The sequence below is a fragment of the Euprymna scolopes genome, chromosome 18, assembly GCF_053919585.1.
Source record: "Euprymna scolopes isolate OS-2025 chromosome 18, ASM5391958v1, whole genome shotgun sequence".
In the NCBI taxonomy this organism is placed as follows: domain Eukaryota; kingdom Metazoa; phylum Mollusca; class Cephalopoda; order Sepiida; family Sepiolidae; genus Euprymna; species Euprymna scolopes.
In genome coordinates, this window is record NC_136499.1 from 129,742,676 (window position 1) to 129,766,774 (window position 24,099).

The window sequence follows — 24,099 nt, forward strand, 5'->3', positions numbered from 1 at the left end:
AAATCCACATTGCAGTGTATGGGTTGGCAATTGTTGTCTAGCGAAAGAGAACACGTGTGATCGTACAGGGTTCACATCGTTCCAGCCTGTCGCCATGTTGATCCCTTCACTGTTTTTTTTTTTTACAAGGAATATGTTCTGACAGACATTTTACGCTTATACCATCGTGACATAAATACGGCCAACTCCGTCCAACTTTTTTTATTATTACATTTTCAAGGCACAGTGCCACTTTGATGTAGGGAGCTACTATCTGGGACATAAGTTGCAGGGATACTATGTAGGGAGTTGAGCAGCAATATGCCTGTTTACATTACACTTGAACTTCTGCATGTCAGTACAGTTGAGGAAGCAGGAGCCCAGAAAGGAATTCCAAAGTCTTGCAGTTCTGGGGAAGAAGCTATTAGAGTAAAAGATTTTCTTACATCTAGGGATCTCCACTGTGTAGGGGTGGGACTTTGCTGCTTGTCAAGTTTGTTGGGTGTATTTAGGTCGAGGGGGCACAAGGGCTTGTAGTTCGGAGTATTCACCATTAAAATACTTGTAAAACAGGCAGAGGGATGCAACATTTCGTTGATGGGACGGAGGTTGAAGCTTAGATGACACTCTCCATACTCCTTCTTTGCCTATTAGTCAAGCGTAGAGACACTATCTCAGTGATTCGACAGAAACACCCAGCGGTAGATCTTGTTTCCTGGCTAGGGTAACGAACGCCGTTTTTCCCCATTCCCAGCACGCCCCACCCCTAAAACTGAACATTTGGGAGTGCTTGAATATGAGATATGCCTGAGCAATTAGATTGGGTTGACCTTCTTCTAATGGGTTGAGGGTACCGGATTGACAGTTCCTGGCTGCTGTTCCCGACTGGTAGTACAGGTTCCCTAACTCTTTGGTAGCGCTTAGAGCGGCTGCTCCATCAACAGTTGAATAATATCGGGTTGTTTGTAGTGCCATGACGCGCATGGAAAGGGACCCTGTACTCATCCCTGGTGGGCTTTCCTGAGGCCACAATCCTAATTGGAGAAAGGTCAGCTGATGGTCTACTTGTGATGCATGTCTGAAGCTCTGCATAACCTCTTGTTTAGCTCCCCCTTACCTAAACCGAAACTCTTTAAAAAAAATATGACGACAGTACAATCTAAAAATAAGCTTAAACCAGGACTAGGGACAAACAAATTCAGCTTGCCTCCTCCCTTGAGGCTCGCATTCACAAATATCCGTGGGCTTAGAACTAATTTAGCTGATGTTGAAGCATTTCTCTTAACAAATACCCCGGATATCTTAGCACCAAGTGAGACTAACCTACACTCCTCCATCCTCTGTAACCACTTTAATATGCCTGGATATCTCCCACTCTGCCGTAAGGACTCTGACAGACACATGCATGGACTTGGAGTTTACATTCGTAATACCCTCCCCCTGACTAGAGAAACAAACCTAGAAACAGATGATCAAGCCTTTATGTGCTTTAGACTAAACATGCAACACAATATTAGCTACTATTATTTTCTCTACCGCTCTCCCTCGACTCAGAACTGCACCATAATAAACAAAGTCTCTGACAGCATAGACACGGCACTGTCCCTCGACACTAGCGCACAAATACATGTATTTGGTGACTTTAATGTCCACCACAAAAACTGGCTTGGATTCTCTACTTACACAGACGCAGCGGGCAGCACAACTCATAGCTTCACTATATCTCACTCCCTATCACAAATTGTTACGTTTCCAACCTGTTTCCCTGACCAGGAAGAACAATATGCATCACTTCTAGATCTGTTTTTGACCACAGTTCCCGATGACTGCATAACGAAGGCCCACAGCCCACTTGGGAACGCTGATTATGCAGTGATAATGGTTGAAATCGCCCTAAACTCTAGAGCCAAAACTGAAGAGCCAGTGCTCAAAACAACGAGATATTATAAAAACGCTGACTGGGAAGCCATCAGGGAACTAATTAGAGATTCCCCATGGAGAAGTATTTTTTCTTTTCCTGCTGAACAGTGTGCAACCGAGACCACTGACTGGTTCAAAACTGCAATCGAAGCGCATGTTCCCATGCGGAAATTTTATAGTAAGCCCCACTCTCCCCAATGGTTTACGTCGACTTGTGCAACTGCCATTGCTCAAAAGCAGCATGCATACCGTAGGTTTAACCGACATAAGTCCAGTTCAAACAGACTGAAGTATATAGAGGCTAGAAATGACGTTAAGAAAGAAATAGCGACAGCTAAGAGAGAATTTACGGAAACCACTAAAAAGCGCATCGAAGCACAAAAACTAGGAACTCGAGACTTCTGGAAAATCTACAACAGTGTAGTAAATAATGGGCAATCAACAATTCCCCCACTAACCAACAATGACGAGGTTGTCTCCTCATCAACCGACAAGGCTAACATGCTTGCCAGTCAGTTTGCCTCAAACTCCACACTGGACCCTTCCAACCACCCCCTACCTCAATTTCCTATGCAGACAGACGCCATGCTAGACGATCTGAAAACCACCCCTGCTCAGGTGCATGCTATCATAAAAAACCATGACACTTCAAAAGCATGTGGACCTGATCTTATCCCAGCTGTGCTATTAAAAAAGTGCTCAGCCGAAGTAGCTCCAGTTCTCTCCAAACTCTACAACAAATGCCTTAATGAAGCTTGCTTTCCAGGCTGTTGGAAAACTGCTTCTGTTGTACCAGTATTCAAGAATTCTGGCGAAAGAACTGACCCATCAAATTATCGCCCCATTAGCCTCCTCCCACATTTTGCCAAAATATTTGAGACCTTAATTAACCATGCTCTAGTCCATCATCTTACAGATGCTAAACTTCTGACTGACAAGCAATATGGATTTAGACAAGCCCGTTCCACAGCAGACATCCTAACTGTGATCTCTGAACGTATATACCATTCACTGGACAAAGCGGGGGAGGGCAGATCAGTAGCTCTAGATATATCTAAGGCTTTTGACAGGGTATGGCATGAGGGTCTCCTCAGGAAAATTAGATCATACGGTATCACTGGTAGAATACTTAACATAATTAAATCCTTCTTAGATAAGAGAAAAATCCAGGTGGTCCTCGACGGTCATACATCTAAACAATATGATATAAATGCGGGGGTGCCCCAGGGTTCTATCCTTGGACCTCTATTGTTCCTGATATTCATAAATGACCTCCCCGACAAAATTGCCTCTGAGATGGGTATATATGCTGATGACACTACACTCTATGGCAGGCACGACAGGAAGACGAATGAACACATTTCTAAAGAAATGGCAGAAACACTAGAGGAAGACCTCCAATCTGTGGTCGAATGGGAACAAAAGTGGTTGGTCGCGTTCAATGCTGCCAAGACTAAACTTGTTTCATTCAATAATTACAAGAAACCCTCTCTAACACCTATAGCAATGGCCAACGACTCTTTATCTGAGAGTACATCTTTCAAACTCCTTGGCCTAATGTTCACAGGAAACATGAGTTGGAACAATTACATTGAAGGCATTGCCAGGGACGCTGCAAGAAAGGTGGGCTCTCTCTACCATGCTAGAAAACTACTAACACCCGAAAGTATCCTGTACCTCTATAAGGCCACCATTCGCCCATGTATGGAGTATTGCTGTCACATCTGGGCTGGTGCATCTGCCACTAGTCTCTCGCTCCTTGACAAGGTTCAAAAGAGAGTCGCAAACCTGATAGGCCCTGAACTGGCATCTAAGCTTCAGCCTCTGTCCTATCGACGAAATGTTGCATCCCTCTGCCTTTTCTACAAGTATTTTAGTGGTGAATGCTCTGACGAATTGCAATCACTTGTGCCCCCACGACGTGAGCACCCTCGACAAACCCGACAGGCTGCTAAATCCCACCCCCACACTGTAGAGATCCCTAGATGTAAAAGATCTTTTTACTCCAATAGTTTCTTCCCCAGAACCGTTAGACTCTGGAATTCCATTCCAGGTCCCTGCTTCCTCAACAGTACTGACGTGCAGAAGTTCAAGTGTAACGTGAACCGACATCTTGCTGCCCAAATCCCTACATAGTACCCCAGTAGTTGTTGCCCCTGATAGTAGCCCCCTACACCAAAGTGGCAATTTGCCTTGTTTGGGGTGAAAATGTAATAAAAAAAAAAAATTAAAAAAAAAAAAATGTTTAGGACCTATCAGGTTGGCGACTCTTTTGAACCTTGTCCAGGAGGGAGAGACTAGTAGCAGATGCACCAGCCCAAATGTGACAACAATATTCCATACATGGGTGAATGGTGGCCTCGTAGAGGTACAGGACACTTTCAGGTGTAAGCAATTTCTTAGCATGGTAGAGAGAGCCCACCTTCTTTGCAGCAGCCACAGCAATGCTCACGATGTATCTGCTCCAACTCATGTTCTCTGTGAATTTTAAGCCGAGGAGTTTGCATGAAATATTTTCAGGTAATGTATCAGTAACAATAGCTATTGGTGGTTGAGTAGGTTTCTTGTAATTATTGAATTATTAAACTATTAAATTATCAGCAAAATCCCACCTCTTCACTGTAAAGATTCCCAGATGGTGGAGCTTCATTTTTTGGATGGCTTTCTGGATTAGTTGTTATTTTAAGGTGAGAGGATGAGATTTTAAATCCTCTCATAATATTTATCACTAGTAAGACCCGTGGAAATTCCACAGAGTGAGAAATATATTGAATCAACAAATAAGTTTTGATAAAGCCGATATTTTTCTGATATTTTTGCAAAAAAAATTTTATTGAACAGAAAAACCAATAACACACAGCAAATATTAGTTTACTATCATTTCTAAGAAAATAGTGGCCATTATATTTTGAACATAAAACTGACCCAAAAGAGATTAATAAATACTAAAAAATACTCGGAAAGTAATATTGTGCTACATAGTTCAATACAAATAATAAAATGACATTGTAAGAGAAAATCTTCAATTCATTCATTCAGTCCAGACACTGTTCATTTTTGCCCTGTTTCTTTGAAATATTCCCTTTTTTAATGTAAGGTTTCATGGCCTTCTTTCTTCGGTGAAGAAGCATTGCATGTCACAATTACAAGTTACTTTCTCACATCATAACGATCGTATATTATTACAATGATATTTGAAAACGAGGCTACACCAACAGGAAGTCACTCATAATTTTGTTCAAGGTTGCTAGATTGGCTTTTTTTTTTTTAAAGTCAAATTTCGCAAATTTAACTTATTCTGAATCAGTTTAACATTCAAAAATTATATTTCAAAATGTAACGAACTATGTAAGAAACAAGCAGAATATTAGAATTCAATGGATGCAATTCATGTTTCTGCAGTTTTGATATCCCACGCATGCAGATTGCGATTCATGAGAAGAATTAATTCACAATGTAATCCTCCTCTACCTGTCTGCATGGGCGACATAAGAGTATTGGTGGGCAGCTATAGACTTGGGAGAGGGGCAACCATAAGGCGGGGTACTTGGCTGAGCTTGTATGTTAAACAAATCTTTGACGGAAGAAATGCAATCAGTTAACTGTCTTGTGCCATTTTATTCTAAACCACAGTGCGTCCTTGTCATGGTACAGAGATTCACCGTGGTCACCCACTTCCTCTTTCCTTTGAAAGACGAAGTAGGTGCAACTGCTATGGTTGGAGATGTGAAATCGAAAACAAAAAAAAAATGCCGGCTTCATCAGAAAAGGGTGAATGCTGTCACAACAAAACTGGAGAAAACAATAAAATTGATATATATATTAGGGACTATGCATTAATAGCGATTAAGTTAGCTAGTGTGGATTTTGGCAAGGGTCACACTGAGTGCACATCATAATAACTTGAATCGACAAAACTGAATCATTCCCAGAATTGAATCAACCATAACTGACATGTAAGGTCAACACTCAACTAGCTAACACCACTATCAATAATTTCCCCCACTCTTTATCTTTCCCTAAACCTAGACGTAGATTCCATGAACAAAGTTTCTTAGAATCACACCCTGTGGAACTTTGTTCTGCTTTCCAGCTGACTACAATATGGTTCTTGAAGAGCCGTCCCCTTAAATAATCTAATTTAACAAATTTCCACTACTAACGGTTAATATATTTTCCCATGGACTACTGTACACTCATTAACCCTTATCCTCGAGTGGCTTCTGGGCCTAAAGTGTTGACACCTTTGTAAAAAAAAGAAAAAAAAAAAAAAAAAAAATCGAGATGACAAGTGACATCATGTTTTTCAAGCTGAGAGGAAAAGACTTACAAACCAGTCTGTCTGTGGAAGCCGTATGACAAAGACAGTTTATAATGAAAATTTGTCCGGAAGCGTGTACAAAATATACCGCTGTTAATGCTGTAAGAAGCAAAATGTTATTTTGATGTTGCGATCTGTATATTTTTTTTTTTTTTTTTTTTTTTACATAGGCATCACCACATTATCAAGGCCAAGAGGCCACTCAAGGATAAGGGTTCAAGAGTGTACAGTAGAAATTGGACAATATAGTAATCATTAGTAATGAAAATTTGGTAAATTTGATAACTTATATGGAACGGCTCATCAAGAACTTATTTACTTTAGACTTGAACACAACCATATTGTAGTCAGCCGGAAAGCAGGAAAACGGAAGACAATTCCACAGGCGTGCAGTTCTAAGAAAGAAGCTTTGTTCATGGAATCTACGTTTAGGTTTAGGCACAGATAAAGAGTGGGGGGAATTATTGATAGTGTTTACAGCTAGACGAGTGTTTCTTGTGAAAGTTTGGCGAGGGGGGACCATAGATTGAAGCTCAGTCGAACACTTTCCATGAAAATAACGATACATCAGAGACAAACTCGCAACATCTCTTCTGTGAGATAGAGGTTGCAGCGAAGAGAAAAGGACATCTCCTACGAGGCTACGAAGTCTATTTTGAACTCTATCAAGGCAGGACAAGTTCTTTCTAGCAGCTCCTGCCCAGATGTGGCAACAGTATTCCATCTTTGGATGTACCTGGCTCTTATATAGATAGAGAATAGCATCAGCAGTGAGATATTTACCGGATCGATAGAAAGATGATTCAGTTCAGTTAACTAATTAATCAGTTAAAATTTTAGCCTCTCTCCCTCTTCAGAGTCGAAAAATAAAACCTTAAAGATAACTCAGTGAACATTGTGTGTCTTTTTTACACAAAAGAAACTTATTTCCATAGCAACCACAATGAAGTCGGATGAAAATAAAGCAACTACAAAAGAAATGAGAAACAAAAGAGACCCATATGTTTAAAAAATAAAGCACCCCCCCCTTTTAAAATTGCAGAGCTACAAAAATGAGAGTTGTACCCTTTAAATGAGCAACCGTTTGTGCGCTAGTATTTATTTTTTGACATAGTCATTGCCATTCCCAATGCATTTTGCTAGGAATTCAATGATGTATCTCTGCTTCTGACATACGTCCATGGCAGGAGTTTCTTTCTTTAGAGTCTCACACCCTTTATATCTACAACAGAGAGATGAAAATTTTAGGTCATAAATGCACAAGTTCAGTCATCATAACAATGCAATTTGCAATCCCCTCTGATCCATTCGAGCAGAATAAAAAAATAGGAGACATTACTTTTGGAATGCCCTTAATATATATGTGTGTATCCAATTAGTTTGATAATATACAGGATGAATCACAGGAAACGGATGTTTTTAAAATGCTCCTTGCTCTCCTTAAGTATGAGATAGGGAGTGAGGAAGGTACATTATAAAATTTTTGTTGAAATATTTGTAGAGTTTTGTTTTTCTTAAAAACATCCGTTTCCCGTGATTCACCCTGTAGAAACAAATTTTTTTTATATAGTTTAGATTAGAATAAAATCAACCTTTTATATGGTTTAGATGTGACCTTCGTAATACTAGGCCCACTCACTAAAAAATGATGTCACACAAGCAAGATCTGACAAAGCAACTGTCGATAATTACCTTGTTTTTATAAATCCTTTAACTATGGTCCCCCCTCGCCAAACTTTCACAAGAAACACCCGTCTAGCTGAAAACACTATCAATAATTCCCCCCACTCTTTATCTGTGCCTAAACCTAAACGTAGTTCTTTCTTAGAACTGCACGCCCGTGGAATTGTCTTCCGTTTTCCTGCTTTCCGGCTGACTACAATATGGTTGTCTTCAAGTCTAACGTAAATAAGTTCTTGATGAGCCGTTCCATATAAGTTAACAAATTTACTGAATTTTCATTACTAACGATTACTATATTGTCCAATTTCTACTGTACACTCTTTAACCCTTATCCTCGAGTGGCCTCTTGGCCTTGATAATGTGGGGATGCCTGTGTGTAAAAAAAAAAAACAACTTGGAGATCATATAGGACAGCAGTTTCCAACCTGTGGGTTGCAGCACCAATGCCATGAGATCACCAATTGAATCACGAATTACAGAATAGTTATTTCACCAGTAAATAATCTATAATTCAATAATCGAAATATACAGCAGTTTGTTGTATGAATGATGTTTTTTTCCTCATTGCTTGTTCTAAAAAGGGGGGGGGTCGCCATATTTGAAAGATTGGGAATCACTGATATAGGAAATCAGGTGGGTTATATGGAAAAACTAGCATGGACACCTGGCATTGCCCGGGAAGGTTATAGGCAACGAAATAGAAGTGTTAAAATGTGTGTGTAACATCTGTCTTTATAAATTTTCCCTCTCCTTATCACCTCCTTTCTTGATCATTCTTTCTCTTGCATTCTCTGGCAATCATAAAAAAAAAATAAAACAAAAACAAAACATCTAAATTTTGACGCCCTCTGCCCAATTCTGTTCAACCAGATTCACAAGAAAGAATAAAAACTACCTGGCAACAAACATTTGTGCTTAAAGAGAGGGTGAGAATTTTAGAAAGATATCTTTAGTTGGAACGTCTGAGATAGTGATTGAATGTCCAGCATCTGGTAGGATGTCCCATCCCCAGCAAAAACAAAATAAAAAAAAATTTAATTACACTTGTCAGACTTAAGACGAATGAACACATTTCTAAAGAAATGGCAGAAACACTAGAGGAAGACCTCCAATCTATAGTGGAAAGGGGACAAAAATGGTTGGTCACGTTCAATGCCGCCAAGACTAAACTAGTTTCATTCAATAATTACAAGAAACCCTCTCTACCACCTATAGCAATGGCCAACGACTCAATCTGAGAGTACATCTTTCAAACTCCGTGGCCTAACGTTCACAGGAAACATGAGTTGGAACAATTACATTGAAGGCATTGCCAGGGACGCTGCAAGAAAGGTGGGCTCTCTCTACCGTGCTAGACAACTACTAACACCCGAAAGTATCCTGTACCTCTATAAGGCCACCATTCGCCCATGTATGGAGTATTGCTTTCACATTTGGGCTGGTGCATCTGCTACTAGTCTCTCGCTCCTTGACAAGGTTCAAAAGAGAGTCGCAAACCTGATAGGCCCTGAACTGGCATCTAAGCTTTAGTCTCTGTCCCATTGACGAAATGTTGCATCCCTCTGCCTGTTCTACAAGTATTTTAGTGGTGAATGCTCTGACGAACTGCAAGCACTTGTGCCCCCACGACGTGAGCACCCTCGATAAACCCGACAGGCTGCTAAATCCCACCCCCATACTGTAGAGATCACTAGATGTAAAAGATCTTTCTACTCCAGTAGTTTCTTCCCAAGAACTGCTAGACTTTGGAATTCCATTCCAGGTCCCTGCTTCCCCAACAGTACTGACGTGCAGAAGTTCAAGTCTAACGTGAACCGACATCTTGCTGCCCAAATCCCTACATAGTACCCCAGTAGTTGTTGCCCCTGATAGTAGCCCCCTACACCAAAGTGGCAATTTGCCTTGTTTGGGGTGAAAATGTAATAAAAAAAATAAAAATAAAAAACATCAACAGACAAATGCATTCAGATTTTAGGTCAACTGTCTGTCCATTCCACTTTTTCTTAGAAACTACTGGGCCAATCTAACTGAAATTTTCTACAGACATTTTCTATAATAAGGTGCAGCTAACTAAGTATTATAGTATCTGTTCCATGCACAGTTAGGGATTAATACTGATTAGTATTTAAATTTAACCGTATTCATCCATCCGTTTGACATAAAGCACTCATCCGAAGTCAATTTTAATAGATTTATAAACGGTAGCTAAACAGCATTTATAATAAACTCATGTTCGTAAGCTGTAAACTGTCGCAAAAGTAACTCTCACTCATAACACTTTAAATATGTACAATCCTTTGTTCCAGTAACCACCACATCTTGATTAACTATGCTATATTTTTGCAGAAGAACTATTTTTTTTTCCTAACATTTTGTGGGGTGGGGGAGAGATGTCCTTAATATCACAAATATACAAAGGTGTATTTAGATTTTAAGTTAACATGTAAACAAAGTTTTAGAATCCTAGAAAAAAGAATTACGAAAACAAGAAACTGACTTACACAATCGCATTGACACCTCGGCAATATCGTTCCCACATGCTACGAAACCTGGGCTGGCCACCAATATCCCATAGCTTAATGGTTACGTTGCCCTTTGTAATCTTTCGCATGTTGAATCCCACCGTTGGAATCATGTCCTCACTAAACTGGCCTGACTGAAAAGAGAGAAACAAAAACAAACGCTCAGATTGGATGGGAAAAAAATAAATAAAAGTCAGACCAATAAAAACAAAAATCATTAAAGTTAAAAATGCAAATAATGTAATTTAGTTAAAGTAAAAAACAAAACAAAAAATAAAACAAAACAGATTAACACCGACATTATTAAATTTAAAACAAAATAAAAAATTCCAGCTCCATTTCAATTACTCTGAAACTAAAGTTAAACATATGTGAAGAAGGAAAATTTTCCCGAAATATCATATGGAACTTCCCTCAGACCACACTGACACAATACAATGTTAAAAGTATGTATATGTGTGTGTGTGGAAATATGTTCAATTATATTTCACCTTTTATTTATACCATGTAACCCAGTCCTAGCTGCCTCATGGTCGGGTCGTCGGCGACTAAACTGGCTCCCCCACCCGGGGTAACCTGGGTGAGGAGGGTGTGGGGACACCCAGCAGGACCAAAAGCAAGACCTATCAAAGGTCGGATGAGCTTCTTATGAGCCAACGGCCATCTCCTGCAGCCAGAGTCGGTACCAATGCATCGACCTTGTCTTTCCTTGGGTTCTACCGACTCTGGTCAAGTTCCACTCGTGCCGCTTGGGCAACGCACAAGTTTCTTCGCCCAGGTTCTCGCAACGGTTTATTTATACCAATCCTTTTATTTATGAAGCATGATCTAATTACAGAGCATATAACAAATAAATGACAAAAGTCTATATTCCCAGTTTTCAAGATGTTGACCATCTTACAATTTATTACTTTAAGTAATTGCGCATGTCAACTTACTTAAAGAAATAAACGGTAAGATGGTCAACATCTTGAAATTTGGAATATGGACTTTTGTCATTAATTTGTATACAAACACATTATATATATATATATATATATATATACACACATACATATACATATATATACACACATACATATACATATATATACACACATACATATACATATATATACACACATACATATACATATATATACACACATACATATACGTATATATACACACATACATATACGTATATATACACACATACATATACGTATATATACACACATACATATACATATATATACACACATACATATACATATATATACACACATACATATACATATATATACACACACATACATATACATATATATACACACATACATATATATACACACATACATATATATACACACATATACATATATATACACACATATACATATATACATACACATATACACACATATACATATAATATATATATGCACACACACACAGTATATAATACATACTTGTTCTAATGTGTTTCTTAAATGAACCTCAACTCAATAGTTTTTCAGAAGTGCTCAAGACTAGATAGCGATTTCTATAAACAATCATACGACACAACTGCAACTGAGTTTTGTCAAGATTTTTCATTGGAGTTAAATTAGTTATCTAGGTGATCTCAGCGGAAAAAGGATTGCAGTTGTGTAATTTACACAAATATATTTTTTAACATTTTAATATGCTTACGAAATAAACGGTAAGATGGTCAACATCTGGAAATTTGGAAGATAGACTTTTTGTCATTTATTTATATATGCTCTGTAGTTATTCATAAATTAAAGGATTGATATAAATAAAAAGTGAAATATAATTGAATAAGTATATTTTCTATAAACATAATACACATATATATATATATATATATATATATATATAAATATGTGTGTGTGTGTGCGCGCGCCATAAGACAGTACAGGGTTGAATGATAAAATTGTTGCCCTCGAAAAAAACGACATGATTCCATTTCTGTTTGATGAAAACCGGTTCTCTTTTTGTTGCAGACCATCTACTCCGAAGAGTGATAGGAGGAGCCTTCTATCATGTCTAAAAGTGACACAATATTCAACGAGCGAGATCGGAGATGTGCTGCTGTACAACTCATGCTCTCTATCTATCCAAGTTACGACAACAGGACCATTGCCAACACTCAAATTCAAATCCGAACGGCTCAACACATCAAACGACCCACAGTTATAGTCTTTCGTGTGGTTTCAAGTGAGGACCACATCATGCCACCTCACATCTTCGAAGTCATCTTCAAATCAACACCAAAGTTTACCTGGATGTGCAGAAGAGTATGGTGATCTCCTGGTGCAATCAGGTGGCCACTGGCAAAACTTGGGTGTGGCAGCAGGACTCGGCTTTGGCCCAAAAATCCATAGAGACCCAGATTTGGCTTCAGAAGGAGTGCTATCCTCCTTCTCCACCGACTTCAAGCCGTGGGACTACTTCGTTTGAGAACATCATCAACATGACCTCCCATAAAACCAATCTGCCGAGTATTTGCCAAGCTCCTGCACGCCCTTGTGGAAAAGGTATGCTCCCAGTTCCAGAGTTTAAGACGGTGATTGAGGCTGAAGGCGGCAACATTAACTAGATGTCAGCTCTACTACATAATCAAGTTACTTGATATGATTTTTCAATAAAAGTTTTAAAATAAAACTGTAGTGTTGTTTTTTTTTTTTTAGGAGGGGGGGGCGACAATTTTATCGTTCCACCCTGTACTTTTGGTTTGAAATCCAAACAAAAGGATTGGCTGCTTATGTCAGATTCTTCAACTCCTGATCCTCCTTTAACAGCAAAGCACGAACATGAATACCATATAAACACACTTTTATTTATTTATTTTTAAATTAAAACGAGATTGGTGATTAAACTAAGATGTCCACAAAACTAAATAAATTTTCTTGTAGGAGATACAGACAACAGCAATAGGGAATCACAGACTGATTTGCATCTTGCCCGCAAAACCTTTGATTGCAGATTAAAGAGTGCATATGCGTGCCTGTGTGAGGAAATTGATTTATTCCAAACAGAGAAATCCGATAGGAAAAAAAAGAGAAAAGATCATTTCGTAGCAGACAACATTAGCTGTGACGCAAGTGCAGATTTATCATTTGAGACACCGTAAAAAAATAGAAAGGTGGGGCAGCAACCCATGATGGCTTGAGCAAGAGTTATTAGCCCATTTGTCTTATTAACTATCGTCTCATACACACAAATACATATGTATATACACACACGCACACATATATATATAGGCACACACACACACACACACACACACACACACACACACACACACACACACACTATTGAAGTTGAATGGATATATTTACTTTCAAGCGAAGAAGCAATCAAAAAAAAAAAAAAAATGGTCACTAAACAGACTTTTTAACGAGTTATATATTATTACTAGCAAGTCTACATGGCGTTGCCCGGTGCCACAAAAAAACAAAATGGAAGTTAAATAATGTGGATAACATTCTTATATTATAACTTCTATCTCTCTCAATCTTTTTACGGTTGTCTCTCATTCTTCCCCTCTTTCCCTCCCTCTCATTTTTTCTCCCTCCCTATTTTCTTTTAATTTTATATTTTATTCATCTAGGACAATGCTGATCAAGAAAATACCAACTTTGTGTGTTTGCTTTAATTGCACCGATTGAGATTAGTAGTTGTTCCAAAAAGTGTGGATGGTTCTACACAAAACCTTTATTTATTTATTTTTTTTTACATGGAGGTCACCACTTATCAAGGCCCGGAAGCCACTCGGGGATAAGGGTTATTGCGTATACAGTAATCAATGGAATAGTATCGTAGTAATCGTTAGTATTAGAGATTTAATAGAGTGTTTTACTTAAGGGGGCAGTTTGTCAGGAATTTGTTTATATTCGACTTGAAGACATCCAAGTTGTAGTCAGGTGGGAAGCAGGCAAACGGAAGAGAGTTCCATAGTCGTGCACTTCTAAGAAAGAAGCTCTGCTCATGGAATCTACATTTGGATTTAGGCACAGATAAAGAGTAGGGAGAATTAATGACAGTAGTTTCAGCTAGACGGGTGTTTTTCGTGAAAGATTGGCGAGGGGGGACCAGAGATTGGAGCTCAGACGAGCACTTGCCATGGAAATATCGATAACACAAAGACAGGCTCGCAACATGTCTTCTGTGGGAGAGAGGTTGCAGGGAAGAGAAAAGAGCATCCCCCACTAAGCCACAAAGTCTATTTTGTACTCTGTCAAGGCAGGATAGGCTGTTTTTAGCAGCTCCTGCCCAGATGTGGCAGCAGTACTCCATCCTTGGATGTACTTGGCTTTTATACAGATAGAGAATTGCATCAGTAGTGAGATATCTTCTGGAGCGGTAGAAAGATCCCGCCATTTTCCCAGCGTCCTTGGCCACAGACTTGATGTATGTGTTCCATTTCAGATCAGGAGTAAAGGTCAAACCCAGAAGCTTGTCAAAACATGGAGTCTCCACAAGACGAGAGCCATTCATTTCAATTGTTGCCAGATGGGGATCAGAGCGTTGATGATGTAAAGATAGAAGCTTGGTTTTGGATGCATTAAAAGTAACCAGTCACCTCTTCCCCCACTGTACCACATGCTCAAGATCAGAGGAGAGAGAATCAGAGAGAACTTTGTCATTTACATTTCATTGCTATAAACAAATTGTGTGGATTTCAAACAACTTAGTTGTTGTGCAAACCTCATATGTCAGAATTGACGAGCGAATCCACTTTTCTTTTGGAATGGATTCGCCCGTCCATTTTATTGAATGTTTTCTAGTTATTCCTTTGTAATTTCCACGGTTATCATGAATCCCTTTTTACTATCTTTCTCTATGTTTATTCTGTTTACATTTGTTGTTTTTCGTTTCCATCTCATGCATTCACGAACAACACTTGCCTTAGCATCACTTATCCAGATCTTTATTTTCTAATCTATGCCAAAGCAAAAGAAGTGTCTTGATAAGAAGAACCTGTATTTTGCATTTAAAGAAAGCCTTTTACAGCATATGAAGATATGTGGTCTTTGTGTGAACTAGGGACAAGTGGATGATTGGTAAAGGTTGTTCAAGCAATGTACAGAAATGCTCAAAACTGCGTTAGAATTAACAGCACGTTTAGTGACGGGTTAAATGTTGACGCAGGTATGCATTATTTCAGAGTTTGTTGCTTTTTATTTATGTTTTAGAAGCATTTTACATTTTACGTTTATACGGATTCTGCAGAAGAGATGCTGATGCTTTAATGTGAAACAATATAAGGCATTAATTTAAAGATGTAAAAGGATGCCACGGAAAGTAAACATCTAAGAGTGAATATTGTTACCAAGAACAAAGTGAGGATCAATTGTAGTATTGAAAAGTCCACACAATGAAAACAAGTTTGCGGCTCAGTTTTTAAGAAAGGAAGGGGAGTCCTATTGCGTAAGAATTGTAAGACAATGGAGACAGATGAGAACTTGGGTGTCGAGAAACTATATTTACATGATGTTGAAGTGGTTTAGATGCTTTGTTACCATGGTGATACCATTAAAGTACAGGGTCATTATCTGTACCATGGCCAAGGAATTAGTCACCTGATATTTGTTATCTGCCAAAGCTGGTTGAATACCGATAGTAAACTATTTATGAAAAATCGTTTGGAATTTCAAAATATTGTCAGTTATAAAAATTTTTGTATTTCAAAATAAATACTAACCTCTCCCAAGCATCATCTCGCGCTTAACATCTGCTAGAATGTGTTGGATGGATTTTAAAAACCGACTTCCAAACGCCACTAAAATAAGTTAATAGGATCATTCTTCATATCTTCATTCAAAGATTTCAAAAGCGGATCTGTTTCTAATGACTTAAGCAAATTATGGACATCACATCTGAGCAAAATTTAAATCAAATTGAAAATTTTTAAATATCACCCATTCTTCTCGTTTGGAAACATGGATGCTTTTCAAAACATCGGAAACACGTCTGAATGCAGAGATACCCACCTTCCCATGAGAGCCCAAAATCCATCATGGAAGACCCATCTGACCAAACAACAAATCTATTAGCATCATCTATTTTCAAAGCAAAATGTGTTCAGCTTGCAGGCCATTATTATCAGTAAATGAAATTATTCCTTCTCTAATTCTGTGGAACCCTTATTAGCCACCCCAGAAATAGAATGCTCACATACTCGGATGTCATTGCAACGATGGATGCCAAGGTTGTGAGGCGATACCTGGAAGTAGTCATGTGGAACCAGGATATCTGGCATGAGCGTGTGAATTCCATCATCTTGATTACAGTCAAAAGATGACCGTGACATCTACTAACACTAGGATTTGCTGAAGAGATGATGAGGATAATAAAAAAAGAAAAAAAAATGTGTGTGCATAGGCGTAGGTTCTTTTGACAAATGCAAGTTTGATGTTAAAGGTCAGAGAGAAAAGAATGTCTTTCAAGTAGTTTATTTTTAAAATGTTGACCCTTTGAAAAGGTCATGTTTTAAGCATTTAAGTTGACACTTTTCTTATAAATTTGTTACCATTCATATATTAGAAATAATGATAAAGAAATCTACGACAGTCATCATCGTATATCTTTTCTCGCTATTTGTGAAGGTTATGGTCCTTATGCCCCCTCCCATGCGAATAGCAAAAAAAAAAGTGAATATTAGATGCAGTTTTAAAACGTCTGTATATGAGATTATAAATGGGTACTAAATGTTTCCCAAACAATTTTACATATTTTACATATTAAATACATAATAATATAGCAATATTGCATATAGTTATGTACCTATTTACTATGCCTCCCCACGGGACAGAGTTAGACACCAGGGTCGTTTTTTAACGTGGAGAAAAGGTACAAAAATAAAAATTGTCTCATTCGTGAAGGATTTCTCCTCCACCGAAAGAGAACAAGAAATAGAAGTGCAGCATCTGAAGAACAGATACTACACTTTGATCTTGACCAAAAGGCCAAGCAGTTATGTATTTCGCTAATGTAGTAATGATAACGTAAACATTTTAATTTCTGCAACAATATTTTCATCAAAAAGAAAGTGCTGTTAGATAAAAAGTTTACCAGCTATAATGTTACTAGTGGGGGTACCCGGCGTTGCCCGGGTGTTTGAAGGTAAATCAAAACTCCGGGGTTAAACTAAAAAAAAAAAAAAGTTTTGGTAGGCGAGTATGAGGATTGAACCCGAACCCTTGAGGCGAAGTTGGAAATTAAAGTGTGAAAAAAAAAAAAAAAAAAAAACGTGTGACGTTAACCATTGGGCCACTGTGAGATACTAACGGAAACACGTTTGAATCTATTTAATTACTTAGATTTGGCAGGTGCACGTTTTAATGACTTAATGAGGTCAACTTTGACTGCGAGGTATTTCATTTACTGTGAGAAAGCTTTTTTTATTTTCCCAAAATGTGGGGGGGTGTTTAGGGGGGACCAGCTTCCCTTGTCCAAATTGAATAGCAATTGTCTGATGCAAGGAAAATATTTCCACATTGATCAAAGCTGATTGCTTTCGGACATTTCCGGTTATCGCCGGAAAATACCGCTAGAATGAGTGTCGCTTTTATTATACGACAAAGACTAATCCACATGCAGCGAGCGACAAATGTTGAATATTTATCTTCCCGAAGTTGAACAAATTAAATAGACAGGCGAGCGCCGTTGTTAACTTGGAGATATTATGATTTATATGTGATACAAAGTTTTAAGAAGTTGTGAGCCGACCGAGCGCTTCTCTGAAAAAAGCCTTTCTTGGACATACACAAAAAGTGAACATACATACACACATTTTCACTTTTATATATAGATGATGTCAGCTCGGTTTACCAGCATACAGTGTAATAAGGATAAATAGCCTAACCAGAGAATATGTGGGGTTGCAAACAGGTGTATTTTGTTCAAAGTGAAAAACGAGATAAGTTCATAGTTTTCCAACGGGCATTATGTTAAATAACTTTACAACTCTCGTGGAAGTTCAACACAGCAAGTAGAGTTTATGCCAGTTAGCGTTACAATGTTACTAAGACTTAAGAACATGAAATTTAGTGAGAAATTATCAGTTATGAGGATCGTTTCAAAAGTAAAGCTTCCCATTTTTTTAACTTAAAAAGTTGAAGAGCTACGAAGACAGGACTGTTACCATTAAAACAAACAACCTTTTGTGTTCCAGAGTTTATTTTTCTACAAAGTCACCACCATTCTCAAGGTACTTTTGCTAGGAAATCAAAGAATGCATCTGTTTCTGAAACACGTTCATGAAAACAAATTGCTTTCTTAGAGTCTCACACCATCAGAGAGCTGAAACATTCAGATTATGAATGCATAAGTTCACTCATCATAACAATTCAATTCGCAATCTTCTCTGATCTGTTCGAGCAGAATAAAAACAGTAGGAGGCATTACTTTTAGAATGTTCCTCTTACAACTTCAGGTTTCTTTAAAATAGCGCTTCGGTTAGAAATAGAAATTTCATTAAAAAAATTTTTGGTATTTTTTTTTTTTTAGATTAGGTCCACCTCCACAATTTTCTTTTAAATGACGACTTTTATAAGTTTTCTACTATGCTGAATACGGAAATCGCATTGAAATTTTGCAGAAATAAGTAGTTATCGAGATATAAAAAGTTGTATTATGTATTGTATTCTTTGGCGGCCATTGTTTTTACGTGCGTAACAAAGATGGCCTCCAAAGAATACAATGCATAATACAACTCTTTATACATCTCGATGACTAATTATTTCTGCAAAATTTCAAGGCGATTTTCGTATTCAGCATGGCCGAAAACCTTTAAAAGTCGTCATTTAAAAGAAAATTGTGGAGATGGACCTAATCTGAAAATTGACCAAATTTTTTTTTTTTTTTTCACTAAGGAGTTACTAATTATCAAGGCCGAAAAGCCACTTGACGATAAGAATTACCAAGTTTATCAAATGGATAATAGTAGTATCGTATGGGTTAGATCTCTATACTAGCCAGTCTGAGAAATTGTTTTCAGATAGATGGGCTGTTGCATAGACTTCGGGTGACTGAACTGTAGGATCAGGTGTTCTGTGTCCTGGGAGGGGGGGGAGGAGTTTCTTTACACTTTGAGCACTTTAGGGAGCCTATTTGTCTCCACCTGTGTCCTGCTGTGTCTTGTTCTGATCTGGTTTGCAACTACCCACAGCTTCCTATTTTGTAGTCTAACCTGGGAGGCACAAAATTGGGTCTTCAATGATGTCCCCACCTTTGGGAGCATTGTTTCTCCATTTCTCCTTTCATGTCTCAACTGGGTTGAAATTTTTGATTTTTGAGTTGTAGAAGAACTTTCAGGGCTTAAGTTTGGAAGTATCTGGGTCTTTTTAAAATTTGTTGGATTAATAAGTCCCTGGTGTCCTCTGCGACATTTTGAATCCATTTTTTGAGTTGCCTCTTTCCCCCTTATGTGGGGTGGTGCGATTGAGCTTGCTACTAGTAGCCATTGTGTTGGGTTGACTTCAGACATCCTGGGGTAATACACATTATTTCTCAGTTTTTTGTCAATCTTTGTCACAAGATCAAGCGGACGGTAAAACATCAAGGCAATGTACATAACTGGTCAGAAATTAATTTAAGATGATGGTTCAACAAGAATTTGATTACATTGGACTTGAAATGTTATAGTCAGCTTGGAGGCAGCCTTTTCCACAGACGAGCAGTTCTATGAGACAAACTTTGTTCGTAGACATTCTGTTTAATTTTAGGTACGCAAACAGAGAAAGAAAAATTATTTACCCTGGTTGTAGCTAGACAAGTTTTTGTGGCGTATATTTTACAGAAAAAATAGATTGAAGCTCAGTCGAGCACTTACAATGAAAATAACGATAGAGCCTAGAAAGGCTAACAAAATCGCATCTATGAGAAAGAAGCCGTGGGGAAAGACAAATTTTAAAGTTGGATTTCAACTCTGAAAATGCAGTGAGTGGCACCTCCTTTGATGTGGCAACAGTTCACCTTGAAGGACACGTTTTAATCTCTTTTTTTTTTTAATTTGAATTTTTAATATTCAGGACTTTGTGTTGCTAGTGAAACAATCACGTTTAGAAAAAAAAAATCACATCTTTTGTCGATTGTGTTGTTTTTCAACGACAATCTTCCAAGTGTTTTTGTATTATTTGCATTCATCGGACTACTGTTCTCATCTTGAATGTGAATTTTACATTTCAGTCAATGTAACCTCCGACCTACTGCAAGGACTCGTGGCGCAGTGGTTAAAGTACTTGGAAAAATCAATTGTAAAAAGTGATATTCTCCTGAAGGTTGAAAGTTCAATCCTCAGTGTGGGTGACCGAAAAATACAATTGCGAATTAGTTAGGACTTCCATCCAATCATGGCTGATGGAACGAGAGCATGCTACCCCTGTGAAGTAAATAAAGGATTCCGTTTGAAATTCTGTTCAAATTTCTGAGTTTAACAGAAACATTCAAGAGTTTGACGATGAAGAAGGTTGGAGGTTATATCGACCGAAATGTTGTGAAAATGACAGTACAGATGAGAACCGTAGTCTGATGAATCCAAATAATACGAATAACCAATCCTCATCTCAAAAAATCGAAAACCTTATTTGTTTTTTAAAAATAAAATGAGCAAAGTAAAATTACTTAAACAATAAAAGTTTAATAGAACTTAATATACTTCGTTTTTTTTTTTAATGAAAGTTAAAAAAAAAAAAAATCTGAAGAAATTTAAATGTTTATACGTTTAAATCTCAACATAAAATTAGGTGCATATTTAGAATTTCACTTAAAAATAAAAATCTTTATGATGTATGTACTCGTTATGGAATGAAGTTGTCATATTCCAAAAATCACGTGGATTTGGCTAGTAACTTTTTTATTTAGCAAGTAAACAAAAATATTTAGTTGTCAAAGGTCAACTAAAGATAAATTTATCTGTGGATCCCTGATACCAGATATCAAAAAGAATACCAAAGTTGGGTCCATTTCTTGCATTAACGGCAAATTCGGCCTCGTGTGATAGCAGCAGCATCTTTCTAATAGACTGCTTGCATACATACAATATCAGTGTCAAGTTTAACTAATTTGCATATTGGTTTTGAAAAAAGACATTTTATTAATTAACTAATTGTTTTTATCTTAATGTAATGACTGTTTCAATTTTAATATTAAAAAAAATCGTTCAGTTTCCAAGGACACAAGCAGCCAATGGCGAAAAAAAAACAAAAAAAAAATGAAATCGAGAAATTTTCCCAGCCTATCTCTCACATTATATATATATATATTATATATATATATATATATATATATATATATATATTATTTTTAAAATAAAGTCGATAATTATATTTTTAAAATAATATATATGCCGCTCCCCATGAAAAGGGGGTACCAGATTGGTCAATGGGAAAACTATTCCCAACAAACATTTAGGTAAAAATGCACTTTCGTATAAATACTTGAATTCATTCAAGAAAGTATCGCCAACAAAAACAAATAAAAACATCTATATATATATATATATATATATATATATATATATATATAATGCCTCCGTTCAGTCTTGAAAGACAAAGGATATCCTTTGTAGGGGCATCTACATGTGTAATTGTGATGCAAGGGTTGCGCAGTCCTCAACCACACCTCTCCTGAATCAACACTGTTTGAATCCAGTGGCAAGGAGAAGACCAGGACGACTGGAAACAATGCCGAGATAAGCAGAGAGCACATACAGCACCTGAAAGTCTCAAATGGTCAGCCATTTTAGTACTCACCAGGATCCAACGAGAATCGGTGTCAACGTGATTATGCCGTATATATATGAGAGAGATAAATGACAAAACCCTATATTCCAAGTTCCAAGAAAGAAACAGTAAGATGGATAACATCTTGTAATTTGCAATTTGGAAAATAGACTTTTTGTCATTTACTTGTATATGCTCTGTAATTCCATTGAGCTTCATAAATTAAAGGATTGGCATAAATAAAGGGTGAAATATAATTGAATAAGCATATTTTTCCCCACAAAAACACACACATATTTTGGGTCATTGAAATGAATTAGATTACCGATTAGTGAATCTAGTGGTTTCTAGTCTTATAGTATACTAGACAAAACAAATAAAACTAATTTTTATATTGAAATTTCATTTAAAAGAATTTTCGAAATAAAATTTTTAATTTTTTGTTTGTATTCTTTGACTCAAGCAATAAATTTTATTTAGAAAATTTATTCTTTTAAATAAAATTTGAACATATAAATTATATTAGTTTTATTTGTGAACATTGATAACGACTTTGTTCATATATATATATATATATATATATATATATATATATATATATATATATATATATGAATACATGACAAATAAGATTTTGTTTCTTGCTTACGACAAATTTATGAATTAAATATTTATTATTTATTTATTATCATTAATGCTTCAATTTTGTTCAAATAGTAAACTTTGCAAAATGATGACGATCCAGCAAACCAGCTAATGTCTAATATAGTGCAACAAAGATATTATAAAAACAAAAAAAAAAGAAAAAAAAGAAAGATAAGTCGATTTGAAGGGAAAGGTCGGGAATTCAAATGATGGCCTCAGCTGGAAGGAGGGGGGGGGGTCTAAACTATAAAGAGAAATATTCTGCGCATATATTTCAAAATTTAGGTCCGAAAATCTGGAAGACGTGTGCGACACTAACAGTCTGTCGAAATTCTTTTTCGTCTTGGAGGAATGATCAAAGTCCAATCAATAGTTGCCATAGAAACGGCAATAGCCACTGCAGTAGCAGCAACAATAGTGCCTCAGTATTGTAGTAGTAATAGTTTTTACGACCACTGAAACCTTAGCATCGGATTCGGACGCTTGGATCCGGTATGAGCAACGATGACGCGGGTAGCAGCGTGGCTATCCTCGGACGTGGTAATGGTTGCCAAGGTTCGGGTGGAGAGGAAACAGGGTGCATGGGTCCAGGTAAAGACCGGGTGGGAGGTCGATGATTGAATGTTCTGAGTCAGCCAAAGAAGAGACATCAAAACGAATACTGCCATCACTGATTTTATTGGTTAGCAGAGTTGGTTAATTTTCTTTTTAGCCGGATGTCACTGACGAGGTTGGAGAGAGAGAGAGTGGAAGAAGAGTAAAAACAACAACAAAAACTATCAATATTTACACAACAGGATGTTACACATCATCTGGTTTGTATTTCGAAGTTGGTCAATTAATGAGGACATCGAAATGTTGACAAGAAAATGCGCAACTTTAAGAAATTATCCGAGAATTATGCAGTGTCACACACACACACACACACACACACACACACACACACACACACACACACACACACACCACCAACAACAACAACAAGGCTGAAAGGAAAAGATAACGAAATGCCAAGGTCTTATGTACACCATGAAAAGAAACTGGAATTTTAGGAAGATTTCCATCATCCAATTATAGGATCAACTATACCCCTGAAAAACTATTTTAAAAACTACCTAGCAAAAATACCCAGTCAACCAAGTGTAAAACGATTCAACGAACTGCTCTTAAAAAAGCCGATTAGAATCTTAAAAAGATTTCTCAGCGCTTCTACAGAATTGGGACGAGATTTTGTAGTCGATAGAGTAAAACAATGGTTTCAACTGATTTATTTTGTCAATTCCAATGGTAGCTTCCAAATTATGCAATCGGAATT

At 37.3% G+C, this 24,099-nt stretch overlaps 1 protein-coding gene and 1 pseudogene across 1 annotated transcript in view; both read right to left on the reverse strand.

The window, feature by feature from the left end:
• LOC145297825 (ADP-ribosylation factor-like protein 8B) overlaps positions 1–24,099 on the reverse strand; it is a 140,200-nt gene that overhangs the window by 36,886 nt on the left and 79,215 nt on the right. The window contains exon 2 of the mRNA XM_080144150.1: positions 10,405–10,559. Within this exon, the coding sequence (XP_080000276.1) occupies positions 10,405–10,559 (155 nt within the window). The remainder of the gene's footprint in view (positions 1–10,404; positions 10,560–24,099) is intronic.
• On the reverse strand, positions 17,166–17,393 carry LOC145297971 (U2 spliceosomal RNA; annotated as a pseudogene).